This window comes from Chrysochloris asiatica, unplaced genomic scaffold, assembly GCF_000296735.1.
Source record: "Chrysochloris asiatica unplaced genomic scaffold, ChrAsi1.0 scaffold00488, whole genome shotgun sequence".
In the NCBI taxonomy this organism is placed as follows: Eukaryota; Metazoa; Chordata; class Mammalia; order Afrosoricida; family Chrysochloridae; genus Chrysochloris; species Chrysochloris asiatica.
The window spans coordinates 203,823-229,997 of NW_006409006.1; the positions used below are offsets into that span (position 1 = coordinate 203,823).

Sequence of the window (26,175 nt, forward strand, 5' to 3'; positions counted from 1 at the left end):
TATTGAAGGAGCTGAAAATATGTTACACACTTGTTGGGAACTGTAATTTCCTTCTAATAAAAAGCATACATTTTACATACATACATATATGTTGTTGTTAAGTGCTGTTGAATGGGTTCTGACTCATAGCAACCCTGTATAGGGTTTCTGAGGCTTTAAATCTTCCTAGGAATAGAAAACCTCATCTAATAATTACAGCCTTCTTGAAGAAAAATTGTAATTATCTAGACAGAGAAGGATGTGGTAGAAAGATTTTTATAGTATGCTGTTTTATGTTTTGATTTGGAAACCATATGGGTATGTATTCTTTTTACTTAAAAGAGACAAAGAGAAGACAGTTTGTTACTGATACTCTTAAACTCTGTATAGTAGTAAGACTATGTTGTGTGCCTATGTCTGGTTCTCGGGATATCTCCTTGGACTCTGAGAGCTGTAGAATTAAGTTGTTTTTATTCATAAATGCTGCCTGTTCATTGGTTGTGAGCATGCAGAGATGAGACATTTCACAAGAAGAAAATCAGTGTGTAACTCATCTCTCTTGAAATCTGTCCACTATTTATTCCTTGTCTGAATTAACTTTGTATAGAAATGAAAATGAAATGTTTTGTTTAACAAATAAGTGATGCACAGCTAAAGAAAATTAGGCATGCTCAGTGACTATAGTGAATTCAGAGCTTGTCTATATAAACCATGAGACCACAATTGTTAGAGCAGTTAAAAAATACAAAGGGGCTTCAAAAAGTCTGTGAAAAAACTCCATTATCTTTTCATTCTAATTTTCCATGAACTTTTTGAAGCCCTCTTGTACGTACTTCAGTATGGTGGTAGGAGTCCCGTGTGTGTGTGTGTGTGTGTGTGTGTGTGTGTGTGTTGGGATGGGCAGGGTGAATATTGGTTTCACAGTAATTTTTCTAACAATTCAATGAAAGGAAAAGATCACATAACTACTCTCCTTTCTGAATAATGTTGTTGTTGTTAAGTGCCACCGAGTCAGTTTTGACTCATAGCAACCCTGTAGAGGAGTGGCTGGTAAGCTTGAGCACTGATCTTGCAGTTCAAACTGACCTTGTAGTCCAGTATATTAACCTGAAGCACCAAACTAGGACTCCAGTAAATTTCAGGGGGGAAACAATCTTATCAGCCTATGTATCAGGCAGGTGGAACGAGATGAACGAATGGTTCGGAGCACTCCAGCTAGCCATTTACTTGATGACTAGGTATTTGTCAAGGTGTTTAAAAAGGCTGTGTGTTCCACTTTAATTTTTTTCAGAATCACTCAATCCTTAGGAGTTACAGCTGTGCCCTATGTATTCTCTGTGGGTCTAGCACAGAAGTGACAGTCCTGTGGCAATGAAAGGTGAGAGGGGGATGTCCCGGACACTACTGGAATGCAGTCTCACTGACAAATTGTGTGGTAAGTACAGATTACAAATCCTACGAGTTTAAAGTTATAGCAATATAACCATATCAAGATCTAGATCAAGACTAGAATACAGTCTTGCTAGGTTCTGGAAGGAGGATTATATGGTTTTTCATTGAAATTAAGACCACAGTAATAGAAGAATGGGTCTAGAGGCCATTGTCTTTAAAAGGGGAGCATGTAACAATCAGATTCAGATGCCGTATCTTCTATCTCGGTAATTCAAATGATAGCAGAGGTATCGGGCATACATGATGGGCTAAGAAATAGTGTCATTGTAGAGTTGCTCAGAAGAGTGGCTCCATTGAATGGAAGTAGAGGAGAAGAAGACTAGGGTGGATTATGGGAACATCAGATCAAGCTTCTTCTTCATACACTTTTTCTTTGTGCTTGCCTACCTAGTTGTCCGGGAAGAGCAGTATGAGATTATCATTGTCCCAACCCTCCTGGTTGGTGTCTTTCTCATCCTTCTTGGGATTATCCTGTGGCTATTTATCCGAGGACAAAGGGTCCAACAACAGACTTCTGGACTCCAAGGTAAAGCTCCAAGATTGGGGCTGGACAGGAAGACAAGCTCCTACATTGGCTTCCTTGCTCTTTTCCCAGTATACCAAGTGTATCACTCATTTCTCAATGTCTTTGTACTTCTTGTTCCCTTTGTGCACAATGGCACAATACGTTTCCTGATAACAGCATGAGTGTCCTATTTTCAGAGTAGCCTTCCCTAACTGTCAAATATAAAATAGTATCATGGGCACTTCTTATTCTTATTCTGTATTATTTTCCTCCATAACACTCATTGCTTAATATATTACTATCTTCTTCATCTCTCCTACCACTAGAAAGTGATCCTCATGAGAAACTAGACTTTGTCTGTTCCCACTGCACAGAACATTGTCTGGACTGTAGTAGGTGATACTTGTTGATTGAGTGGGTGAATGAATGAATGTGATTTAAAAAGAATGAACCCCTCTTTTCTGACTGAAGAAAAGTCCATTTTGGCTAAAAAGGAGGTAAGTACCAGGAGACTTTGTTGAACATCGCCCTAGGAAATATAGAATAGTCTGACTTTTGGGACAACTTGAAGAAGCAAGAACAACCATAAGTTAGAGGTGACTAGCTTCTATAATGTCCTTTCACCTTTGGAAGGTCAATTGATGGACTTAAATAATATCGACTTCAGTTACCACTATCTTTAAGCATCTGTGGTTTGAGTACCTATCCAGAAACTTCCTTAAATGTCTTCATGTTATACCCATGGGATATATGAAACAGTAATCCTGAGGAAGACTAAAAGAAAATGTCATTACTACTTTCCAGGGGCCCATCGTATGTTGTTTTAGAAATAACAAAGTTGGTATTGATGTTAGTTCATGGAGAAACATGCAAAGACATTTCCATATTGGCCACAAAGGAAATTGCGGAGGCAGCATCCTTGTCAGATTGTTCAGGCTCTGTGTTTCTGGAATCCCAAGGACAGGAAGAAGCTGGTTGATGTCATCTCTTTGTTCTAGGCATTAGTCCCATACCTTCATCTAGGGGTATTGGCTGGGAAGCAGCTGGTCTTGGGAACAATGTGTTTGTGCAACTTGAGACATCAGTGGAAAGTCTTCTACGAGCTACCACACCTGCCTTAGCTAAACTACAGGTGCCCCGGGAGCAGCTGTCTGAAGTTCTGGAGCAGATCCACAATGGTAGCTGTGGGGCCATCTATCGAGCCAAGATGCACACCAGTGACCCTGCTAAATCCAAGACTGTTGTACTCAAGGCTTTAAGAGGTAAAATAAGAGAAGTTAGACTTCATTTCCCCAAGTTACTTTTGAACTCTGAGTCCCTATCAGTGAATGTTAACAAGCTTTGGAAACATTAAGTTAATCAACAGTTATTATTACAATTACATACAAAATTATGGAATAGAGATGACCTTTCTACCCTAGCTCATCCTTCCATCTTATTTTTCCCTATAATACTCATCATCTGATGAATTATTGTTTGCTTGCTCTTTCCTACTACTACAAAGTAATTGCCATGAAAGTATGGACTTTGCCTATTCTTAATGTCTAGAACACATATAAAGTAGGTAGTATTTGTTGTTAGAACTGAGTTTTCCATATTTAATGTTAGTTGGATTTGGATTCTGAGGTTATTTTTCTTGCTCATTTAATCCTTTCTCTGATACTATATTTCTTATTTTTTGCTGATTCTAATGATGCACATCATTAATAGTGAATGCATAGAAAAGAACAAGGTTAAGGATAAACAAGAATATTAATCAAAAGTCCTAGAGAGTGGTAATACTTTAATGCCAACTTAACACTTGTCTACTTAGGCAGACCAAGTTCTATCCGGTTCTAAGATTTATGATTCTGTATACTCTTTGACTAAGGGTCAGTAACATTTGGGATTTCACCTTCTTACACTTGGTCCATTTTCATTTAACTCTTTTGTCCACACTTACCTCCTTGCGGACCCTTGAGAATTCCCATCTGAAGTTGCTTGCTTCCTGTTCCATGCCTCTGACTGCTTACTGTCCCTGGGTCTCTTGTCCTCCACAGAACCAGCTGGTCTCCATGAGGTACAGGATTTCTTAGGGCGAATCCAATTCTATCAGTACCTGGGGAATCACAAGAACCTGGTACAACTGGAAGGCTGCTGCACAGAAGAGCTACCCCTCTACATGGTGTTGGAAGATGTGACCCCGGGGGACCTGCTCAGCTTTCTCTGGACCTGCCGCAGGGTGAGCAGTAGGGTAGAGGTGTTAGGAGAAAAAGGGTTGATTTGGCTGGTTAGCTGTTGACATGTCCTTTAGTCTGGCAAACAACAGAGTGTGTATGAGCAGCAGCATCTAATATAACTTCTGAGATGACAGAAATGTTCTATATCTGCTCTGTCCAATGTGGTAGTCACTAGCCACATGTGGCTAATGACCACTTGAAGTATGGCTAGTGTGGCTGAGAAATTGAATTTTAAATAATCTAAGTTTAAATAGCCACAGATGGCAAGTGGGTAATACAAGTTTATAGTGTGGACTTCCAGCTCCTTTTACTAGTGGTGTGACTTTGGCTAGTTACCTCTCTGAGCATGAGTTTTCTGAATCTGTATAGTAATAACAATAATGGTAAATTATTAAAAATTAAAGTAAATTGTGTATGTGAAAACAGTGATCGGTACACAATCAGACCTCATAAAGTTGTAGCTGCTTAACAATAATAACACAACAGCACAACTGTTGTTAACAGTGACTGATTTTGTTATCGTAGTAGTGTGCCATGCAGTATCTAACAATCCTAGTATACAAAAGCTGATTCAATTGGTAAGTTTTGTATTTCAAACTCATATTTTTTTAAAATGAAATGGGTGGAAATTGTCAGGCTCAAGTGCAAGTCCATTTTCTTATCATTTAACTAGTTCTCTGTATAGTCCTCTTTCTAAAGTGTTGCCTGTCTTCCCAATTCACATCTCACTTGCTCCCTGGCCAGTTTAATGTGAATTAAGCCTCCTCAACATGCTAATCATTGTACTCTGAATATGAAGGAAGGAGGAGTCCTGTTAATATCTTCTCTCCAGTGATGTAAATAGGAAAGTATGCAAGTCTAGACATCTTAAACCTTTCAGTAGTTTTTTCATCTGTAACTTGTACCATGCTCCAAGCATACTTCTTATTGTTAAATGCCATCAAGTCAGTTTAGACTCATAGTTTCAAACTCAGATAGCGTTTCCAAGGAGTGGTTGGTGGGTTTGAACTTTGAGCTTATGGTTCAATCCCGATCTTTTAGTCCAGTGTTTATCTACAGTGCCACACTAGGACTTCCCAATCATACTAGCTTCTTTCATTTTCTCAAAACAACTATACTATCGATTTCAGATCATCTTCACAAGGTTTTCCCACTACACTACTCCTCTCCCTTTTCTTTGCATGGTTAGCATATACTTATCCTTCCAATCGCATCAAAAGCTTTGTTTCTCCAAACTGAATTAAGTTCTGCTCCTCCTATCATCACATACTCCCTAATTATTCTTACATGCACCTTCATGAAGTCATATATTTAGGTATGACAATTTGCTTCTAATTCACATATGTCTGCCACATTTTAAGTTCTGAAAGGCAGCAGTCATGTTTATTTTGCTCTTTTATTTCCAGCTTCTGATATGGACTGGACATAGACATTCATAAAGATGTGTTAATATGCGAATCTTTCTCTGTGTGTATCAGACACACACATAGGGAAAATATGCTGCTTTATTATATACGTCTTTCTTATCTGCTATTCTCTTCTTCCCTCATTCTGCTATTCATCCACATTTTTTATGTTTTTAGTCCAATGAATCATTGTACTTTCCAGATCTGATATGGTTTATCGGAACCTTAGTCCCTATACTTTACATTCATTTTTTAGTTTTAAAATCTACATTTCAGAGTGTCTCTGCCTTTGTTTATTTCTTGAAAGTCTCTGTTAATGTCACTTTGATATGATGATGCCATTTCTCTGTTTCTTTAGGATGTGATGACTATGGATGGCCTTCTGTATGACCTCACAGAAAAACAAGTGTATCACATTGGGAAGCAAGTCCTTTTGGCTCTGGTAAAGCTGATGAAATGGACAATATATGATGGTGGAAATTTTTCTTGGTAGCTTGTAATATAATACCATAGGTCCCATATTTGTATCATCAATTGTGGAAAATGGTATATAGAAAATGAAATAGAAGTTAGAAGGCAGAAACTCAAGACTGATAAATTGTTTTAGCCCTTTATTTATGAAATAATTTAATTTAGATAATGTACATCGTTGTTAATTCTCAGCAGAAAGTACCTAACGTGGGTTGGGGTTTTTTTGTTTTTGTTTTTTATTTCAAGGACCGGTAAAGGTTTAAAAGTTTCTCAGTCTTAAAGGTCAAAGAGCAGTGCCTAGAGATATAAGTCCATCTACTTGATGCCACTAAGGAAACCTGGTAGTGTAGTGGATTACAGACTGGGCTGCTTACTGCAAAGTCAGTAGTTCGAATCTACCAGTTGCTCTGCAGGAGAAAGATGATACTTTCTGTTCCTGTAAAGATTTACAGCCTTGGAAAACCTATCAAGGGTCACTATGATAGCCCTAATTTCTCATTATGCTAATATAAATAGTATGTTGTTGTTGTTAAGTGCTATTGAGTCAGTTCTGTCTCATACAACCCTGTATAGAATTTCTGAGGTACAGCTTGAGGGTTTGAATCGGCAACCTTTCAGTTAGCAGTCCAGTGCATTCAGTATTCAAACAAGTCACAGATATTGGAAGGAGATTGGGCCAAGATATGGAAAGAGAAACCAAATGGTTGAAAGGCTACAGAAACAAAAAGAAGTATGCAGTTTTATAACTTATAAAACAAGAAAAACTAGTTCAGAGCATGTTTGTTTGGTGGCTTGTTTGGATGCTGAATGTGATAGCAAATGCATATACTTAAAAAAAAAAAAGACTAAGTCTCAAATTAAAGGCAAGGAATTAGAAGAGGCAAAAATATGATCATTATTTTATTTTGAAGTAAAAACAAGGAGGTAAGAGACAGAACTTTGTGATTAAAAGGGAAAAAAACAAACAAAAATCTTCACTAGTATTACTCAGGAATTCAGATGGCTATGTCTATTCAGTTGACTGTTTTAAAGTTAACATTCTCTACAGAAAATCAGGCCCCCCATGAAAGTACTACATTAGGTTTTTCAAAGATTTACCACCTTGTAGTGTGAAATATACCAAGAATCTAAATGGAATCAGGAAAAGATTAGAAAAAAAGAGGTAGGTAGGTGAGCAAAGAACAGAAGCTCCCATTTGCCAAGTGCAAGAGCATATCAGATCTGAATATTCTTTATGGTGTCTGGAAGTATTGTCTTTATAAAGTTAGGGTGTCAGGATATAGCCTACCTTGTATTCTGAACTATAATTGCAGAAGTGCTCTGGAGGGATGTATGATCATTGATCAAATTCCTGGGCTACCTGTTACAAGGTAACATCAGACTATTTTTCTTGCTTTTAACAACTTCAAAAGTCAACACATTCATTAATTGGTGTCATAAATGTCTAATTAATTCTGTTGTTCTAAAACATCAGCTGTGAAATAAAATCGCTAGGCACTGTTTCCTCCCTCATCATTAATGATTCGGAAGTAGTGTCTCCTTTATTGTTAAAAAACAAACAAAACAAAACTTGTCTAGCAATCATAGACTTCCTTCTGTAACTTGTTAATCAAGAATAATTTTAAACTTTTGCAGACACCTTGAAAAGATTGAAGAAGGAGAAAAGACACCAGTAAATCAATGTCATCCTGGTGCAACCATTCTCAAATGCTCTTTTGGCTTCATTAGAATCATTTTGAGTAATTCTTAAAAACACAGATTACCAGGTCCTTCTTCCAAATTTTAGTTGAGTAAATCTGGGGTAACAATCTTTTGTTTTTAAAAAGCAAACATGAGATTCTGATTTGCAGTCTGGTTTGAGAATTACTAGAAGAGTAATTAGAATACATCTATTCCTCATATAGACAATCTCATTATCTGACATTTCGCATTTACAGCAATAGTAAAAAAATCTACCATCCAAGTATTTTGCACAGTAATGATGTACTTATGACAACAATAAATGCCAAGGTTCTTGGAAAGAGTGGGTGTGGTGCTATGGGTTAATGCGTGAGACTGCAAAGGCGTTTGAACTGCAAGGTCGGCGGTTCAAGCTCACCAGCTGCTCCTCCGAAACACTATACAGGGTCACTATAGGTTGGAACCAACTCGACTTCACAACAACAACAATATGGATAAGATTATTATGTGTGAATTTGGCTGGACCATGATTCTCAGTGGCTTGACTGCTATATTGTTAGGTACTTTCAAGTTGTTTTTGACTCATATTGACCCTGTATAGGGTTTCCAAGGAATTGCTTATCATAAAGTGCCACACCAGGGCTCTATGTAATGATATAATTTGGCAGTTATACAGTGAAGTATCTTGGCAGTCATCTGCCATTTTGTGATTTGAAGTGGTCATCCTCCATTTTTGCATAAGAGCATGTTCTGGTGGCTGTTGTTGTTGTTAACTCATAATGACCCTGTATAGGGTTTCTGAGGAGTGGCTCATGAGCTTAACCTCCAACTTTTCAGTTCAAACTGATTTTGCACTCCAGTACATTATCCTGCAGCACCACACCAGGACCGTTCTGGTTACTACCCCTTAATAACTTTGTGGTATTATTCAACCATTTGTTGTTGTTGTTGTTGTTGTTGTTAGGTGCCATCGAGTTGGTACAACTCATTGCAAACCTGTGCACAAGAGAACAAAACACTGCATGATCCTGGGCCAACCTCATAATAGTTGCCACACTTGAGTCCATTGATGCTGCCACTTTGCCAATCCATCTCACTGGGGGTCTTCCTCTTTATTTCTGACCCTCCACATTACCAAACATATCTTTCTCCAGTGACTTGTCCCTCCTGACAATATGTCTGAAGTATGAGAGACAAAGTTTGGCCATCCTGGCCTCCAAGGAGTACTCTGGCTACACTTCTTCCAACACAGATCTGTTAGTTCTTTTGGCAGCCCATGGCACTTTCAATATTCTCCTCCAACACCATACCTCAAATGCATCAATTCTTCTACGGTCTTCCTTTCTCACTGCCCAGCTTTTGCATGCATATGAGGTTATTGAAAATACCATGACTTGGGCCAGGCACACTTTAGTCCTCAAGCTGACATCTTTGCTCTTCAACATTTTAAAAAGGTCTTTGCTGCAGATTTGCCTAATGCAATGTCATTTGATTTCTTGACGGCTTCTTCCATGAGTGTTGATAGTTGATCCAAGAAAAATGCAGTCAATCTTTTCTCCGTTGATAAGGATGTTGTTTATTGGTCCAGTGGTGAGGAGTTTTGTTTTGTTCACATTGAGATGCAATCCATACCAAAGATGCAATCCATATTGATCTTCATCAGTAAATATTTTAAGTCCACTTCATTTCCAGCAAGCAAGGTTGTATCATCTGCATATCGCAGGTTGTTAATGAGTCTTCCTCCAATCCTGATGTAACATTTTTCTTCATAGAACCCAGCTTCTTGTATTATTTGCTCAGCATACAGGTTGAATAAGTATGGTGAAAGAATACAACCCTGTCGCACACCTTAATTTTAAACCATTCAGTGTTCCCATGTTCTGTTTGAATAACTACCTCTTGGGCCAGATACAGATTCTTCATGAGCACAATTAAAAGTGTTCAGGAATACTCATACTTTGCAATGTTGTCCATAGCTTGTCATGATCCACACAATTGAAAGATTTCTCTAAAAGATATTTACCTAATTTACCTCATCTAATTATTTTAGGAAAAAAATGAATTGATGTAAAACTATATATAAATTCATTATATGACACAATTTTGCTGTTTACTGATCGCTTCTGTTTTTGAACTTCCGTTAGAAACTTGGGACCTACTGTCTTTCCTATTGCCTAATTGTGTCCTCTCTGAGAGAAATATGAAATCAAGCATGGGCCCATGCTTGACAGAGTGAACGATTATACTTTCAAACCCAATATTATATAGCATTTAGATGCTTTAGTTGGTAATCCTGAACACAATGCAAAAATGTCTGATTCATTAGCATGAATGATTTAGAAAGATATGTCATCAATGAAACTCATTCAGAGTAGAAAAAGTCCTTGTCGTTTTCAGGGTTCCTAAAACTGACTTTTCTTGCCAGCAACTCAAGTCATGACCTCAGATTGCTGATCTAATTTTGATTTTGTCTTGACAGGAATTCCTTCAGGATAAGCATCTATTCCATGGGGAGGTAGCAGCCAGAAATATTCTGATCCAGTGTGATCTCACTGCCAAGCTCTGTGGACTGGGCTTAGCTTATGAAATCCATGCCCAAGGGGCCATCTCCTCTACTCGAACCATAGCTCTCAAGTGGCTTTCCCCAGAGCGTCTTCTCCTGAGACCTGCTGGCATTAAAGGAGATATGTACGATTTGGACTTCTTCCCTCCGTGAACTGGGTGTCCTTGGGTTGAGAAATGTTATTGGGTTTATTGCCAATTATGCCTACAAATGAAATTTTTATGAAGAACTCAGACATACTCTGAAGCAGAAATATTGCGTGTCAAAATTTATACTCAGTATTTGGTTACAATTCTCCTTTGTGCCTTTTGAAGTATTCCTTCTATGTTAGGTTTGCTGTTGTTGTTGTAAAGTGCTGTCAAGTCGGTTCTGACTCTTAGCGACCCTGTATAGGGTTTCTGTGGAGTGGTTGGTGGGTTTGAACCAGTGACCTTACAGTTAGCAATCCAGTGCTTATCCTACAGTGCTACATTAGGAGCCTAAAATGAGTATCTTCGTTCCTTAGTTCTGCTATAACAGAACAGAAATGTTGGCTTTAAAGAACAAAAGTTTCTTTTCTCAGTTTGTTGCTAAGTACCGTGGAGTCAGCTCTGTCTCATAGCGACCCTGTACAGGGTTTCCGAGGCTGGAAATCTTTACAGGAGCAGAACGCCTCATCTTTCTCCCGCGGAACTGCTGGTAGTTTCGAATTGGCAGCCCGACTCGTAACCACAAAAGTCAGAATTCAGGACACTGACGGCAGGAGAAGGCGCCCTCTCTGTTGGATCTGGGGGAGGTCCTTCCTTGTCTCAGATTCCTAGCCCCAGCATTCTTTGTTTCCTTGTTCATTTTCTCATGGCATCTGACTTTCCTGCATTTGGGCTTGCTTATCTCTGTGTCTGTGTGGCCCTTTATAACTCAGAAATGATTAGATCTAGACTACCTTACACTGACATGGTCTAATTAACATAACAAAACCTATTTTTCCAAACTGAATTACAACCACAGGATTTTTTTTGTTTGTTTTTGCTCTGTGTTGGGGACCGGCTGGGGGCACACAATTCAATCCATAACAATAGAAATTAAAAAAGAAAATATTAGACATACCAACATGTGAAAATTTAGTTCGGTAGAGCCCTTTGATTGAAGGAGGTGGATCCACTTAATAAAAAAGTCAGTTAAGCCAGAAATTATTAAAAGAAAAATAAACATACATACCAAAAATTTTTTATTTTACTTAGACTATATTAATATACATTTATTTACCAATCTTTTGAAAGAAAGCCAAGTCCTTATCTGTAGTATAGACCTGCAAAACAATTATGTTGTGTTTCTTGTGTACATAGCATCTATCAGGAATTACTTTTTTGTTCCAGTTGGGAGGTTTTTAAACAGTGAGAAACTTTTAAAACAAAATCTGTGAAACATTTAACTGCAGACTTTTATTGTTATCTTTCCCAATGTTCTACAGTTGTTTCAGCCATCGTAAATTTGACAATACTGTCTTTTGAACTTTAGTTTTATGTTGTTGTTATTAAGTACCTCTGAATTTGTTCTTATAGTGATCCTGTATAGCAGCTGGTGTGTTTGAACCACTGACTTTGTGGTTAGCAGTTCAGTGTTTGTCTTTGTTGTTGTTCGGTGCCAGTGAGGCAGTTCTGACTCAGGAACCCCAAGCACCACAGTAGGAAATGCTGCCCAATCCCGTGCCATCCTCACAATTGTTTGACTTGAGCCCATTACTGTTACCACTGTGCCTATCCATTTTACTGAGAGGGACTTGTTCTCTTCACTCACCTTCCACTTTACTAAGCATAATGTCCTTTTCCAGGGGCTGGTCCTTCTTGGTAAGATGTCCAAAGTATGCGAGACAAAAAGTCTTGCCATCCTTGCTTCTAAGGAGAATTCTAGTTGTACTTCTTCCAACAGTCCATGGTACTTTCAATATTCTTCTTCAACACCATAACTCAGATGCAGCAGTTCTTCTACTGACTTCCTTATTCATTGTCCAACTTTCACATGCATGTGAGTCCATGGAAAATAACCATAGCTTTGGTCAAACGAACCTTAGAATTCAAACTGATATCTTTGCTCTAGAATACATTAAAGAGATCTTGTGCAGCAGATTTGCCTTCTGCTTCCAAGACTATTAATTGTAGATTCAAGCAAGATAAAGTCTTTGACAACTTAAGTCATTTCTTCATTTATCATGATGTTATTTATTGATCCACTTATGAGGATTTTTTTCCTTCATATTGAGATGCAATGCATACCAATAGGTTGTGAAGTTTGATCGTCATAAGTCAATATATTAAGTCCTCTTTGCTTCCGGAAAGCTAGGTTGTATTATCTGCATACCACAGGTTGTAAATGTCTTCCTCCAATTCTGATGCCATATTCTTCTTCATAGGAGCTCTGGTAGTGTAGTGGTTATGAATCGGGCTGTGAACCACAAGGTCAGCAGTTCGAAACTACCAGTTGTTCAGCAGGAGAAAGATTAGGCTTTCTGCTCCTGTAAAGATTTACAGCCTCGGAAACCCTGTACGGGGTCTGTGTGAGTCGGAACCGACTCCACGGCACGTAACCACCACGTAACCACCATTCTTCTTCATATAATCTAGTTTCTCAAATTATTTGCTCAGCATACAGATTGACTAAGTATGTTGAAAGAATACAGCCCTTGCACATACCTTTTCTGATTTTAAACCATTCAATATTGCCTTGTTCTGTTTTAACAACCTCTTGGTGTATGTACAGGTTCCTCATGAGCACAATCAAGTGTTCTGGAAGACCCGTTCTTTGCAATTTTATCCATAGCTTGTTATGATCCACAAAGTTGAAAACCTTTGCGTAGAGTCAATAAAGCAAAAAGAAGCATCTTTCTAGTATTCTCTGTTTTCAGTCAAGATCCATCTAATGTCACCAATAATATCCCTAGTTCCACATCTTCTGAATCTGACTTAAGTTTCTGGTAGTTCCCTGTCAATGTATGGTTTCAGCTATTTTAAAATTATCTTCAGCAAAATTTAACTTGCAATTGATAATATTATTGAATGATTGCCACAATCCATTGTTTTAGCTCTCTTTGGAATGGGCGCAAATAAGGGTCTCTTCCAATTGGTTGGCCAAGTAACTGTCTCCAAATTTCTTGGAATAGATGAGTGGGCACCTTCAATGCTATATTAGTTTGTTGAAATATCTCAATTTGTATGCCATCAATTCCTGGAACCTTAGTTTTCGCCAAATACCTTCAGTGCAAATTGGATTTTTCCCTTTAGTACCATCAGTTCTTTATTATATGCTACCTATTGAAATGGTTGAACTCCAAGTCTTTGCACATTTCATAATAATACTTGACTTTGTCTTTTTGAGCTGCCCTTCAGAATTTTCTGTTCAGGTCTTTGACTTTCTCATTTTTTCCATTCGCTTTAGTATCTCTATGTGGGAGAGCAAGTTTCAGAGTTTCTTCTGACATCCATTTTGGTGTTTTCTTTCATTCCTGTCTTTTTAATGACCTTTTGCTTTCTTCCTGTATGATGTTCTTGATGGCATCTCATAACTCTTTTGGGTTTTGGTCAGTAGTGTCTAATGTATCAAATCTGTTCTTTAAATGGTCTCTAAATTCAGGTGGGGTATGTAAAGGAGCTCTGGTAGCATAGTGGTTACGAATCGGGCTGCGAACCTTAAGGTCAGTGGTTCGAAACTACCAGCCGCTCCGCAGGAGAAAGATGAGGCTTTCTACTCCCGTAAGGATTTACACCCTCGGAAACCCTGTACAGGGTCGCTATGGGTCGGAACCGACTCGAAGGCACTTAACAACAAAAACATGTTCCAAGTAATAGTTTGGCTCTTGTGGACATGTTTTAATTTTTTTCAGCTTCAGCCTGAACTTGCTTATGATCAATTGATGGTCTGTTCCACAGTCTGCCTCTGGCCTTGTTTTTGTTGATGATTTTGAGTTTTTCCACTGTCTCTTCCCACAGATGTAGTCAATTTAATTTCTGTGTGTTCCAGCTGATGAGGTCCAGGTGTATAATCACTTTTTATGTTGTTAAAGAAAGGTATTTGGTCTTGCAAAATTCTATCATATAATCTCAAGTATAGTTTCTATCACCAAGGCCATATTTTCCAAGTACTGATCCATCTCGTTGTTTCCAACCTTTTCATTCCTGTCGCCAGTAATTATCAATACATCTTGATTGCATGTTTGATCAATTTCAGCCTGAAGAGGAGGAGGAGGCAGTGTACTTTGGAGTTGGTTTAGACTCCTAGCGACCCTGCATTGGCTGTCCAAGGCTATAAATCTTAACGGGAGCTGGTAGTTTGGAACTGATGACCTTGAGGTTAGCATCCGGACTTATAACCACTACACTACCAGAGCTCCTTCAGCCTGAAGAAGTTGTTGTTGGTAGTGGTTGTGTGCCATGGAGTCGGTTCCACCTCATAGCGACCCTGTACAGGGCTTCCAAGTCTCTAAATTTTTATGGGAGCAGAAAGCCTCATCTAATTCCCTCGGAACAGCTGGTAGTTTTGAACTGCTGACCTTGAGGTTCACAGCCCGATTCGTAACCACTACGCTCCCAGAGCTCCGTGAAGAAGTTGGTAGAATTCTTCAATTTCATCACCACTGGCTTTAGTGGTTGGTGTGTAAATTTGAATAATAGTGGTATTAACTTGTCTTCCTTTTAGGCATATGGATATCATCCTATTACAGACAGCATTGTACTTCAAGACAGATCTTAAAATGTTCTTTTTGAATGGCGGCACCATTCCTCTTGAATTTGTTGTTACTGGCATAGTAAGCTATATGACTGTGAGATTCAAAATGACCAATACCAGTCCATTTAACTCACTAATGCCTAGGATATTGATCTTTATGTGTTCTTTTTCACTTTTGACAAATTTCAGATTTCCCAGATTCATACTTTGTATATCCCATGTTCTGATTATTAATGGATGTTCACAGCTGTTTGTCCTCAATTTGAGTTGTTCCCCATCAGCAAATGAGGGTCCTGAAAGCTTTACTCTATTTACATCATCATGGTCAACTCTACTTTAAGGCGGTAGCTCTTCCCCAGTCCTATTTTGAGTGCTTTCCAACCTAAGGGGGCTCATCTTCCAACACTGTACCTGACAATATTCTGGAGCTATTCATAATGTTTTCATCTTCTGGATCTGTATCCGACAGTGTTCCTCAGCTGTCCATAAGGTTTTCAGTGGCTAATCACTGAGAAGTAGTCCGCTTCTTCTTTTTCCTAGTCTGTCTTAGTTGGAAGCTCAGCTGAAACCTGCCCATCATGGATGCAAATAGTTATTGTACAGTGCCACAAAACATTCAACTTAAGTTTTCAGAGAGAGAACATTATGTTATTTTATCAGTTTATATAATAATTATAGCAACAATTGCAATGATATGAAATCCAAGCCTGAGATAAATCCTCTACAATGAGACTCCTTCCTAACCTATTAGGAACTTGTAATTGTTGCAACGTAAATTGTAACAACAATTGCATTTAATTAATTCTATAGCAACAATTGATATAAATAAGATTGTAAAGAATCAAAATTGACTGTGGTCATGTAATTCAATTGCTTATTTAGAAGAAGCATGTGATCTAATGCAGACCATCATACTTGACAGGAGTGTCACAAGTAGCAGAAGAAATATAGATTGTTAGCAAAAGTGGTGAAAGGCTTCACCAACATTGCTTTTCAATAGAGATCTGGGGTAATAAACTTCAAAGGAAAATATACTAATGATGATGTTATACAACAGTAAAAAAAAATATATCCCAAATTGTATATTGTTTAGGCAAATTCTTATTTCAACTATGTGTAAAGGTTGCTCTGATCATATTTTTTTCCTAGACTTGGGTAACTGGTTATTCTGAGAAAATAGTAGATAAATAAACCTTGCTCATCTTAGTACTAAAAATAAAGTCTAGAAATCTAGCAGGAAGGAATGGAAAAGCTAAAAATTATATAAAGGAGAATTTGTTTATGTTTGGATTAATATTTTTGTGTGTGCACATATACACACAATTTTATTTACTTATGAACCGGCTCGACGGCACTTAACAACAACAAATATACTTATTGATTGTGGTTTAGGTGAAAGTTTACAAAGCAAATTAGCTTTCCATTCAATAATTTATACACTTCATTTTATAACATGAGTTGGGGTTCTCTTAATGTAACAGACTGCTTCCCGACTCCTCCCTTGGTTCCCCATTTTCATTTGTTGTTCTTTCCGGCCCTTTCCTGTCTTCTGAGCTTTGTTTTTGGGCCAGTGTTGCCCTTTTGGTCATAAACTCAATTTTGCAAATGTTAATGTGAGCTATAGAAGAAAGAAGGGGTAGAGCCTGTCCTTCAAACACTGTACTTTCAGAGGATTGGAAAGAAATACTTTCTAATGAGGTGATTACTTTGCTTATTTTAATAAACAACCGTCTTCTGTTCTCATTCTTTATACTGCCTCCTTTATGAGGTCCTTAAATGAACGCTTATGATATTTAAGTGAACTCTTTTTAAGAAAGGCAATCCATTTTTGTTGTTGTTGTTGTAGAAGACATGTTACTTTATTTATTTCTTTTTCCCTTCCCCTCTTTTTTTTTTTAAGCAGGAAAGTTCCTAGTGGTTTGTTCTAGTGAGAAAATAAGTATATATTATTCCCTTCTAGTACATGAAATAATAATTTTTTAAAAATAAGGCAATTCCCTTTTATTTTTCCCTGTCATTTTCCTTTTTTGGACAAACCATTTTTTAAAATAGCAAATTTATTTATCTCTTTTACAGCTGGTCTTTTGGGATCCTCCTCTATGAGATGATGACTTTAGGTAAGTACGGTCCTCAAAATAGTGTATCCAAATTGCCATTGAGTCAATTCTGACCCTTAGTGACCCTATAGGACAGAGTAGAACTGCTCTATTGGGGTTCGAGGGTTGTAAACCTATAGATCTTTCTTCCACGGAGTGGCTGGTGGGTTCAAACCAACAACCTTTAAGTCAGCAGCCGAGTGCTTAACCACAGTCCCACCCAAGCACTTAACCACTGTTCCAGAGTGGTGTGTGCACATATGCAAGTACATTGACTTGGGTTTTAGATGGTGTATGTTTTGAGAAGGGCTATTAGTATGAGCTGTGAAGGGTGAATTGGGCTGATACAAAACCCAAACCAGCTTCCTGAGATCAATCCTCTAAAGTGAGATTCCCTTCCTAACCTATTCCTATCATCTGTCTCTTTGTCTTTCTCTGTTTCTCTTCCATTTTCTTTCTTTTCCCCCAAATTTCCAAGAGATGTTTTCAAATCCAAAGAATAAACCCTTGTTTATTTATTTACAATAAATCTTGTACTGATTTGGTACATAAAACTATTGTTTTCAGACTAAATAATCTGAAACCTCAGAACCTACCTCCATTTAGGGTATGAAGGGTAAACCCTTGTCCCTTTTACCTTACTTTGTTATTTTTCCAAAGACCTGGGATTCCCTAATTTATTATTCTCCCCACCCCTACCCCTGAACCTCCTTTTAGACATTCTCTAAACCACATCCTTATTTGATCATCAGGCAGCATCCACATTATAGCTAGTAAATTTCCCTAGACTGTATCTTTTACAGGACAATTAATTACCCAGTTAGATAGAGAATACTGTTGAGTTATAGTTCATAGTCTAAAGGAACTTAAAGTTCTCTTGATACTCTCATTCTCTCCATCCTGGCAGGGGCCCCGCCATATCCTGAAGTTCCTCCTACCAGAATTCTACAGTACCTCCAGAGAAGGAAAATCATGAAGAGACCCAGTAGCTGTACACATAACATGTAAGTGACTTTTCCACGGCTGCTCTTCTCTTACCTCAAGTCTTTTGTGCTTCCCCATCAATCTTGCCATTTTAAAGTGGCCCAGATGACACTACTGGTTGTGCTGACGTGCAGACATGTGGTAAACACATCTGCTCTCAAATAATATATGTTATATGGCCCTGTGGGTTAATGCGCCAGACTGCAAAGCCATTTGAACTGCAAGGTTGGCGGTTCAAGTTCACCAGCTGCTCCTCGGAAACCCTAGACAGGGTCATTATGGGTCGGAATCGACTCTATGGCACTTAACAACAACAATATACAAAATATATACAGACATATATAATGTTGGGAAACCACTGAAACTGTATTCAGAATCTAAGTTTCATTCCTCAGGAAACTTCTAAAATAGCTACTCCATGCAGGTACCAATAGTGTTTTATTTATCTAAATATCAGTTTTCTGACAACCTCAGTTAGAAGGTATGGTTGTTGTTCCAACTCATAGGGATTATGTGTAGTGCTTTTGAGGAACAGCTGGTGTGATTGAACTACTGACCTTGTAGTTAGTACATTGCTTATCCTATAGCACCACACCAGGACTCCATTTAGAAGGTAGCTATCATCAAATCCATTGCACTAGAGCTACTCATTTCAGAGTATGGTTGTGATGGTGGTGTGCTGTGGAGTCAGTTCTGACTCATGTGACACTGTATAAGGTTTCTGAGGCTGTAAATCTTTATAGGAGCAGAAAGCCTCATCTTTCTCCTGTAGAACAGTTGGTAGTTTTGAACTGCTGACCTTGATGTTAGCAGCCTGACTCGTAACTGCTGTGCTACCAGAGCTCCTTAGCAACTGTACACTGGAGTTCCAAGGTTCTGGTAGCATATGAGAGATAGAAGAGCTAGGCGGTAGTATGTGGACTTGATAGAGTAAACAGTAGAAAGCCACTGTAGGTTACTGAGCAGGGAGGAGGCGTAATGAAAAGTTATGGAAACCAGATGGCATTATACATTCTCTGTAGTTTTGACTGAGATGATTTAGGTTTTAAGCTAAATTGTAAAGGAGAGAAATGACTTCGATTCATAAACGGAAGCATCTGATGATCGTATCTGAAATTGACAAGAATTACGTTAATCTGCGACTTTCATTTTTCTGGCTGTGATGTAACTTTTACTAGTAGAAAAATTAGAGTGGTGATCTGGAATTCTGCAATTTAATAATAGCTGAAAGTCTGATAAGGTGCTGTAGGAGTAGTACTGGATGGCTAACTGCAAGGCTGACTGCTCAAACGCACCAGTTGCTTCCTGGAAACCCTATACAGGGTTGCTATGAGTTGGAACTGACTAGATGGCACTTAACAACAACAAAAAGAACGCTTCTGAAAGAGTGATTGACCACAGAGTGACAAAGCTGTTATAACATACTGCTTGCAGCTTGAAAAATCTTGAATCATTGCTATTAGGCCTTGTTGATAAGGACCTTTGATGGTGCAGTAGTAAAAAGCACCATCATGTCCCAATAGACATTGTGGCTTCTTACTGAAAAGTTGGCAGTTTAAACCCAACAACTGCTCCTCAGGAGAAAGATGTGGCGATCTGCTTCCATAAAGAGGTACAGTCTCAAGATCCCTATGAGTTGACTTCACAGCTGTGGGTTGGGTGTTAATAAGATGACCTTAAGAAGATGAAAAGGAATGTCATTAGAATATGAGAGATATGGCAGAGAAGTAGATGATAGAACTGGAGCCACAGGATTTTGTTTGTTTGTTTGTTTAGGTTTGTTAGAAGAGAAGACATGTTGCTCGTATGTTTGCTTTCCAAGGAAGTCAGTTTCTCTGGTTTCCCTTTCAGGTATAATCTTATGAAGTCCTGTTGGCGCTGGAGTGAGGACCACCGTCCTTCACCTAGAGAGCTACGCTTGCGCCTCGAAGCTGCTTTGCGAACTGCAGATGACAAGACGGTGTTGCAAGTACCAGAGTTAGTAGTCCCTGAACTATATGCAGCTGTGGCTGGCATCAGTGTAGACAGCCTCCCCTATAGCTACACCATCCTTTGAGGACTACAAATCAAGACACATTTATGTGCGATCATGTGCTCTTGGAACCAACTCCTCCAAAAACTGAGAATGGATTTTCTATTGGGACATGAAGGGAGAAATGGAACATGGATCCTGAGCCTTCCCCTACAGATTTCCTTAGACACCTGAAATGATGTTGACTCAAGTGCTACACACCATACCCTTGAGGCTAAGGAATATTTTGAGTCATATATCTGTTGTCCCAATCCTCAAGACTGTCTTAAAGATCCAACATACAAGTGGTGATACAGAAGCCTTTGGATACCTGCAGTGTTTGCTGGGGCATGATGCAGATATGCTGGTTTTCTCCCACCCCAGACTAATGTCCTCATGAAACATGCATTTATTTCGACCCCAGTGAGATGGATTGGCAGTATGGCAGCATCAATGGGCTCAAGCATGGCAACAATTGTGAGGTTGGCCCAGGACCGGGCAGTGTTTCATTCTGTTGTGCATAGGGTCGCTATGAGTCGGTACGTACTCGATGGCACCTAAAAACAACAATTATAAAGTGTAGAGAAACTAAGTCAAATGAGGATATTGGAAGTCAATAGAGGAGTGGAAGAAGAAGAAACGGAAAGATTCTATTTGCTTGGAAGTATAGGCACAGACCATGACCTTCCTTCAAAGAGAGGGTAGAAGAATAAAATTCTTCAGTCCTGGTCTTGTCATGTAGGGCAGGAAGAGAATTATGCAGGAAATATCTAAGTTTCCACTTGAGTATGGGTAAAACCAATCTCTTTTGGTCTGAGATGGGTGAACCCTGCTGGAACGGCTTTTAAATCTAGGTTGGAGGAATGAATTCATGAATAAGAACACTGACTGTATGCTGTTCATTATGCTAGCCTCCTCATCTGTAAAACTGAGGCGATTGGGCCTAGAAAGTCAATGTATAGTCAGGGATGAAAATGCTGCATGTGTGTTTGTGTGTTTCATAAATAGCAGACATGGAAACCAAGCAAGAGAGCTTATTTCTCAGGTCTTTAATAAGGGCAAGAAGAGGAAAAATTTGTGGAAGGAAGGATTTTATCTTCTAATTCTGAATCATAATTTAATGTGTTGTGAAATTAATTTTATTAAATTCATATTTATTGAGTGACTACACTTTTCTGGACTCCTGGTGTGTCAATGTAGGAGCAGCACTGGACTGTAAATCACAGAGTTGGTAGTGCGAACCCACCAACTGCTCCTCGGAAACCCTATACACTATGAGTTGAAATCAACTTGATGGTACTCAACAACAACAACATAGACTTTTCTAATTTCTATAATAGTGATGATAAAAGTAAATAATACCTACTTCACAGGGTTGTTGTGAGGATTAAGAGCGTTTCTAAAAAATCTGATACACACTTCTGTGTGCTCAATAAACATACGTTTCTTTTTCTTTTTCTCTTCCTGTCTCTGAACTTTTCGTATCTTGTTCATTTAAAATCTTTTTCATGTAAGCCCTCAATCTGTCAGGTACACTGTAAGGCAGGACATGCCTGAAGATAATGGCATGTACAAACACCACATCACAAACATGACACACATGTCGTTATTTTTGTGTGAGCATCTGGATGGCATTAGTAATGCCCTGTTCTTTCAAAATCTTGAAAAGATTCTAATGATGTCAATTCAGTAGAATATGGGATCTGTGGTTTTAAAGAATGCTCTGGGTACCTGGAGCGACGTCTGAAATGGCTCTAGGAAAGAGGACTGGCAGAGGAAATGCTGGTAGAAGTCGAAATCCTGCTGGAGTCATGATGAATCAGCTAACGGAATGATGACGCTGCTGTGGGAATTCCACAATGGCTGCTTGGGAGCTAACAGGGTGGCAAGTAGGAAGAAGGCGGTACCCTGACCTAACACACAATGACAAAGGCCTGTGGTATCTCTCATTGCTGTGTATCAGTAATTCATGTAAGTCAAATTGACAGAGTGTAACTGAGTGATAAGGGCCACTCTCCCAAATACTGTGACACATGTTGGGGATAAGAAACAGGGCACTTTTTGTGACAGTATAGAAGGTTAGAGACTGCATTATATATTTATTTGTATGGGTACTTAATTACCAATAGTTGTAAGTGCTGTGATGCAAAAAGGTCTTAGGGAATATGAAATGAGGAACTTCCGGAAAAAATTTAAAATGAAACTTTGTTGTTAAGTGCCATTGAATCTGATTCATAGCAGCCCTGTATAGTGTCTCCAACTGGTGGGTTTGAACTGCTGACCTTGTGGTTTGTAGTCCAGTGCTGATCCTACAGCACCACTCCAGAAGAGGATAAATGAGCCAGATAAAAAATGAGAAGGCTCTTCCAGAAAAAGGGCTAAATATGTAAAAACCCTGAGGCAAGAAAAAGCACAGTTGATCTGAAGAATTGCAGTAAGTGTGAGTTGGTGGTTTAAACCCACCTTGGAAGCCCTATACAGGGTTGCTATGAGTCTGACCCAGCTTGACAGTATTTAACAACAACAGCAGGGGGATAGTGGCACAAAAATAAATGGAGCACTGCTCTTTTATATTGTATGTTCATATTTATTTTGATCAGAGGCAAAGAAGTAGACAACTATTATTTAAAACTTTTATCTTTAATTTTGTTATTTTTCTGGATATATTCCTGGAAAAAATGGATAAGTATTTGCTCATTCTAAGACAACTGTGTCTTATCCTCAGTTGGCCAGGTTTCTTCCAAAAGGGAGATCCTAATTCTTGGGCTATATTTCTGCTATTTTTGACCACTTAGCCAAATTAGGTACTGTGGGTTAATGTGCTGGACTGCAAAGCTGGTTTGAACCGCAAGGTCAAGTAGTTCAAGCTCACCAGCTGCTCCTCGGAAACCCTATACAGAGTTGCTATGGGTTGGAACTGACTCAATGGCTTTTAACAACAACAACCAGCCTAGTGTGGAGTCCTGGTGTGGCTCTGTGGGTTAATGTGCTGGTCTGCAAAGTCAGTTTGAACCACAAGGTTGGCAGTTCAAGCTCACCAGTCAGCTCCTCAGAAACCCAATACTGGGTCGCTATGGGTTGGAACCGACTTGACAGTACTTAACAACAACAAAAGCCTACTGTGGCACTATAGGATAAGCACTGGACTGCTAATAGCAAGACTGGCAGTTCAAACCACTAGTCGCTCCATGGAAAGCCTATATAGCATTGCTATGAGTCAGAACCAACTCTATGGCATTTAACAACAACAAGAAGCCAATGAAGGGACCAAAATTGAGCATCGATTAAGAATTTATTTTGTTGCTTTGTTTACCCCCTCAGAATCCAACTACCAATCATGCTTTATTGTTAAGAGATTTACAACATCACAGTGTCACAATAGGAACTTGACAATGCCTTTTAATTTGGAATAATCTAAACCAGTAGTTCTTAATTATGCTCTTGCAGAGATCTAGTGATTTTCATGCAAGATTTAGGTATTTTGTTGCTAAAATTGAATAATGGCTTTTGTTTTGCTTTACCATACTCATTTAAATAAGTAAACAAATAATAAATACAGTGGGAAATTGGGAGGATAGTCTATTATGCTTAATTTAACAGATTATTTTTCTTTTGTTTTGGTTAAACATCAATTAGTGGTTATGTTTGTGGCAGAAGCATATGATATTATCATATGTTGCAGAAAAGTCTTAATTTGAACAATGTAATTAAATTTATAAGCATGTTATGGTAATTTAGAGATAGCTCCAAGTGCTCACTATGTATGAAATTTTCTTGAGTAATAATGACATAGAAAATGTGGAAAATCTCTTATTAAAATAGTGATACCACTATTTTAAGCGGTTAAACAAGGCAATGTTTAAAATTCCAAAGTGAAGTCTATTATAGTACAGAGAAACATGAATACGTAGATAAAGACTGAATTGGACCATGCCATTCTGCCTTCAAAAAACATTTTTTTAAAAAAATTTACCTTAGAATGTTGCATTAGACCATACTCTGGCCCTTTAGCCGGATGAGATCAGTTTTGTTCTATAAGTCTTGATTGCTTGTGTCCTATAAGAAATCAAGATGATTCAAAACTCACTGATAAAGTAAGCTCATGAAGAGGAAAGGCTGTCATTTCTAATGTTGATCACAGAAAAATGAGAAGATGTTTTGAAGATTAGTAGTTGAGTATTTTAACTGTCATCAGAGCCCCTCTTGATAATTTTAAATAGACTGAAAAAAAAAGGCAAAAAAAAAAAAAGGATGAGAACAAAGGGACATGAAAGAGAGGCCATCTTAAATGTAAGAAAAATCAGCAGGACATTTTAAGTATTCAAATAATACTGATGTTGTCAGGTGCCATTGAGTTGGTTCCAGTTCATTGTGACCCTGTGCACAACAGAGGGTCCTGTGCCATGCCTACAATTTTTTGTTACAATTGAGCCCATTGCTGCTGCCACTGTGCTAATCCATCTCGTTGGGGGTGTTTCTCTTTTTACTGACCCTCCACTTTACCAAGGATAATGTTCTTTTCCAGGGATTGGTTCCTCCTGATAATATGTCTGAAATATGAGAGAAGAAATCTCATCACCTGGCTTCTAGGGAACATTTTAGCTGTATTTCTTCCAACACAGATTTGTTTGTTCTTCTGGAAATCCATGGTACTTTCAATATTCTTCTCCAACACCATAACTCAATTCTTAAATATATTAGCATGTCATGGCAATCTAGAAATAGCTCCAAGTGCTCACTATGCATGAACTTGTCTGAGAAATAATGGCATAGAAAATTTGGAGAATATCTTATTAAAAGAGCTCTTGGTGTGGCTGGACTGCAAACCACAGGTCTGCAGTTCAAACCTACCAGCTGCTCTTCAGACACACTATGTAGGGTCACTATGACTCAGGATCAACTTGATGGTACTTAACAACAACAACAAATCTTATTTTAAAAAGCAATACCATTAAGTGGTTAAACAATCCTATGCTTAAAATTCTATTGGTTGGCTGATTATGTAACGTGAAGTTGGTTCCAACTCATGGCAACCCTATATGGGGTTTCTGAGGCTGTAAACTTTTTTTTTTTTTTTTTTGTAAACACCTATTTTAATAATCAGAACATAGAAAATACAAAATATGAACCTAGGAAAATTGGAAATTGTCAAAAATGAAATGGAACACATAAACAGTAATGCTAGGCATTAGTGAACTGAAATGAACTGGTATTGCTGTTTTGAATCTTACAATCATATGGTTTACTACGCTGGAAATGACAAATTAAAAAGGAAGGTATTTCATTCATCATCAAAAAGAACAGATCAAGGTCTGTCTTGAAATACAATGCTTCCTGTAATAGGATAATATCCATATGCCTACAAGGAAGACCAGTTAATACCACTAGTATTCAAATTTACATACCAACCACTAGAGCCCAGTAATGATGAAATTGATGAATTCTACCAACTTCTTCAGTCTGAATTTGATCAAACAAGCAATCAAGATGTACTGATAAGTACTGGTGATTAGAAGGCAAATGTTAAAAACAACAAGGAGGGATCAACAGGTTGAAAAAAAAGACATTGGTGATAGAAACAATGTTGGGGGTCTTACTGCATCCATAGGTGTAGGTCAAGTTCATCAAACTGTATCAGATTATTCTTTTTTTCCTCTTCTTTCTTTTTCTAGTTGAGCTCTGATCATCCATTCACTGAAGCCAGGTCAAGTGGGTATTATCTGCAAGTGTGGGTGTTCCGCATATGCCTTCTCTTCTTAACAGCTGGACACTTTACTCTCCACTCTAGTCCTCTGTGGCTATGTTTCTGACTCTGGGCCCAAGAGTCCCAGGTCTTGCCACACTGCTGGCCAACCAGGACTCCACCTAGGTTCACAGGAGTCTATTGAACGTTGTAGGGCTTAGCTCGCAGCTTCATTGCTGTTTTTCCCTCATTTCCCCTTAACGGTGACGATCATAGTCATGAATCAGAGCATGTATTCCCATTGAGTCTTAGTCTTGGAAGGGGGTTTGCTCTGAGGTAACCCCACCATTTGCCTTGATGTCTCCTGGGTGAGCAACTTGCTTGTTCTTGTAGTAATCAGTTGGTCTGCCTCTATTGTTTTGTATTTT

At 38.5% G+C, this 26,175-nt stretch overlaps 1 protein-coding gene across 1 annotated transcript; it reads left to right on the top strand.

The window, feature by feature from the left end:
* Nucleotides 1–1,350: 1,350 nt before the first annotated feature.
* On the top strand, nt 1,351–20,109 carry STYK1 (serine/threonine/tyrosine kinase 1). The gene is made up of 9 exons (XM_006877363.1): nt 1,351–1,414; nt 1,823–1,957; nt 2,935–3,198; nt 3,976–4,157; nt 5,920–6,003; nt 10,192–10,400; nt 17,050–17,090; nt 17,977–18,073; nt 19,905–20,109. The coding sequence occupies exons 1-9, from the start codon at nt 1,351–1,353 to the stop codon at nt 20,107–20,109; spliced, it is 1,281 nt and encodes a 426-aa protein (XP_006877425.1).
* Nucleotides 20,110–26,175: the final 6,066 nt, after the last annotated feature.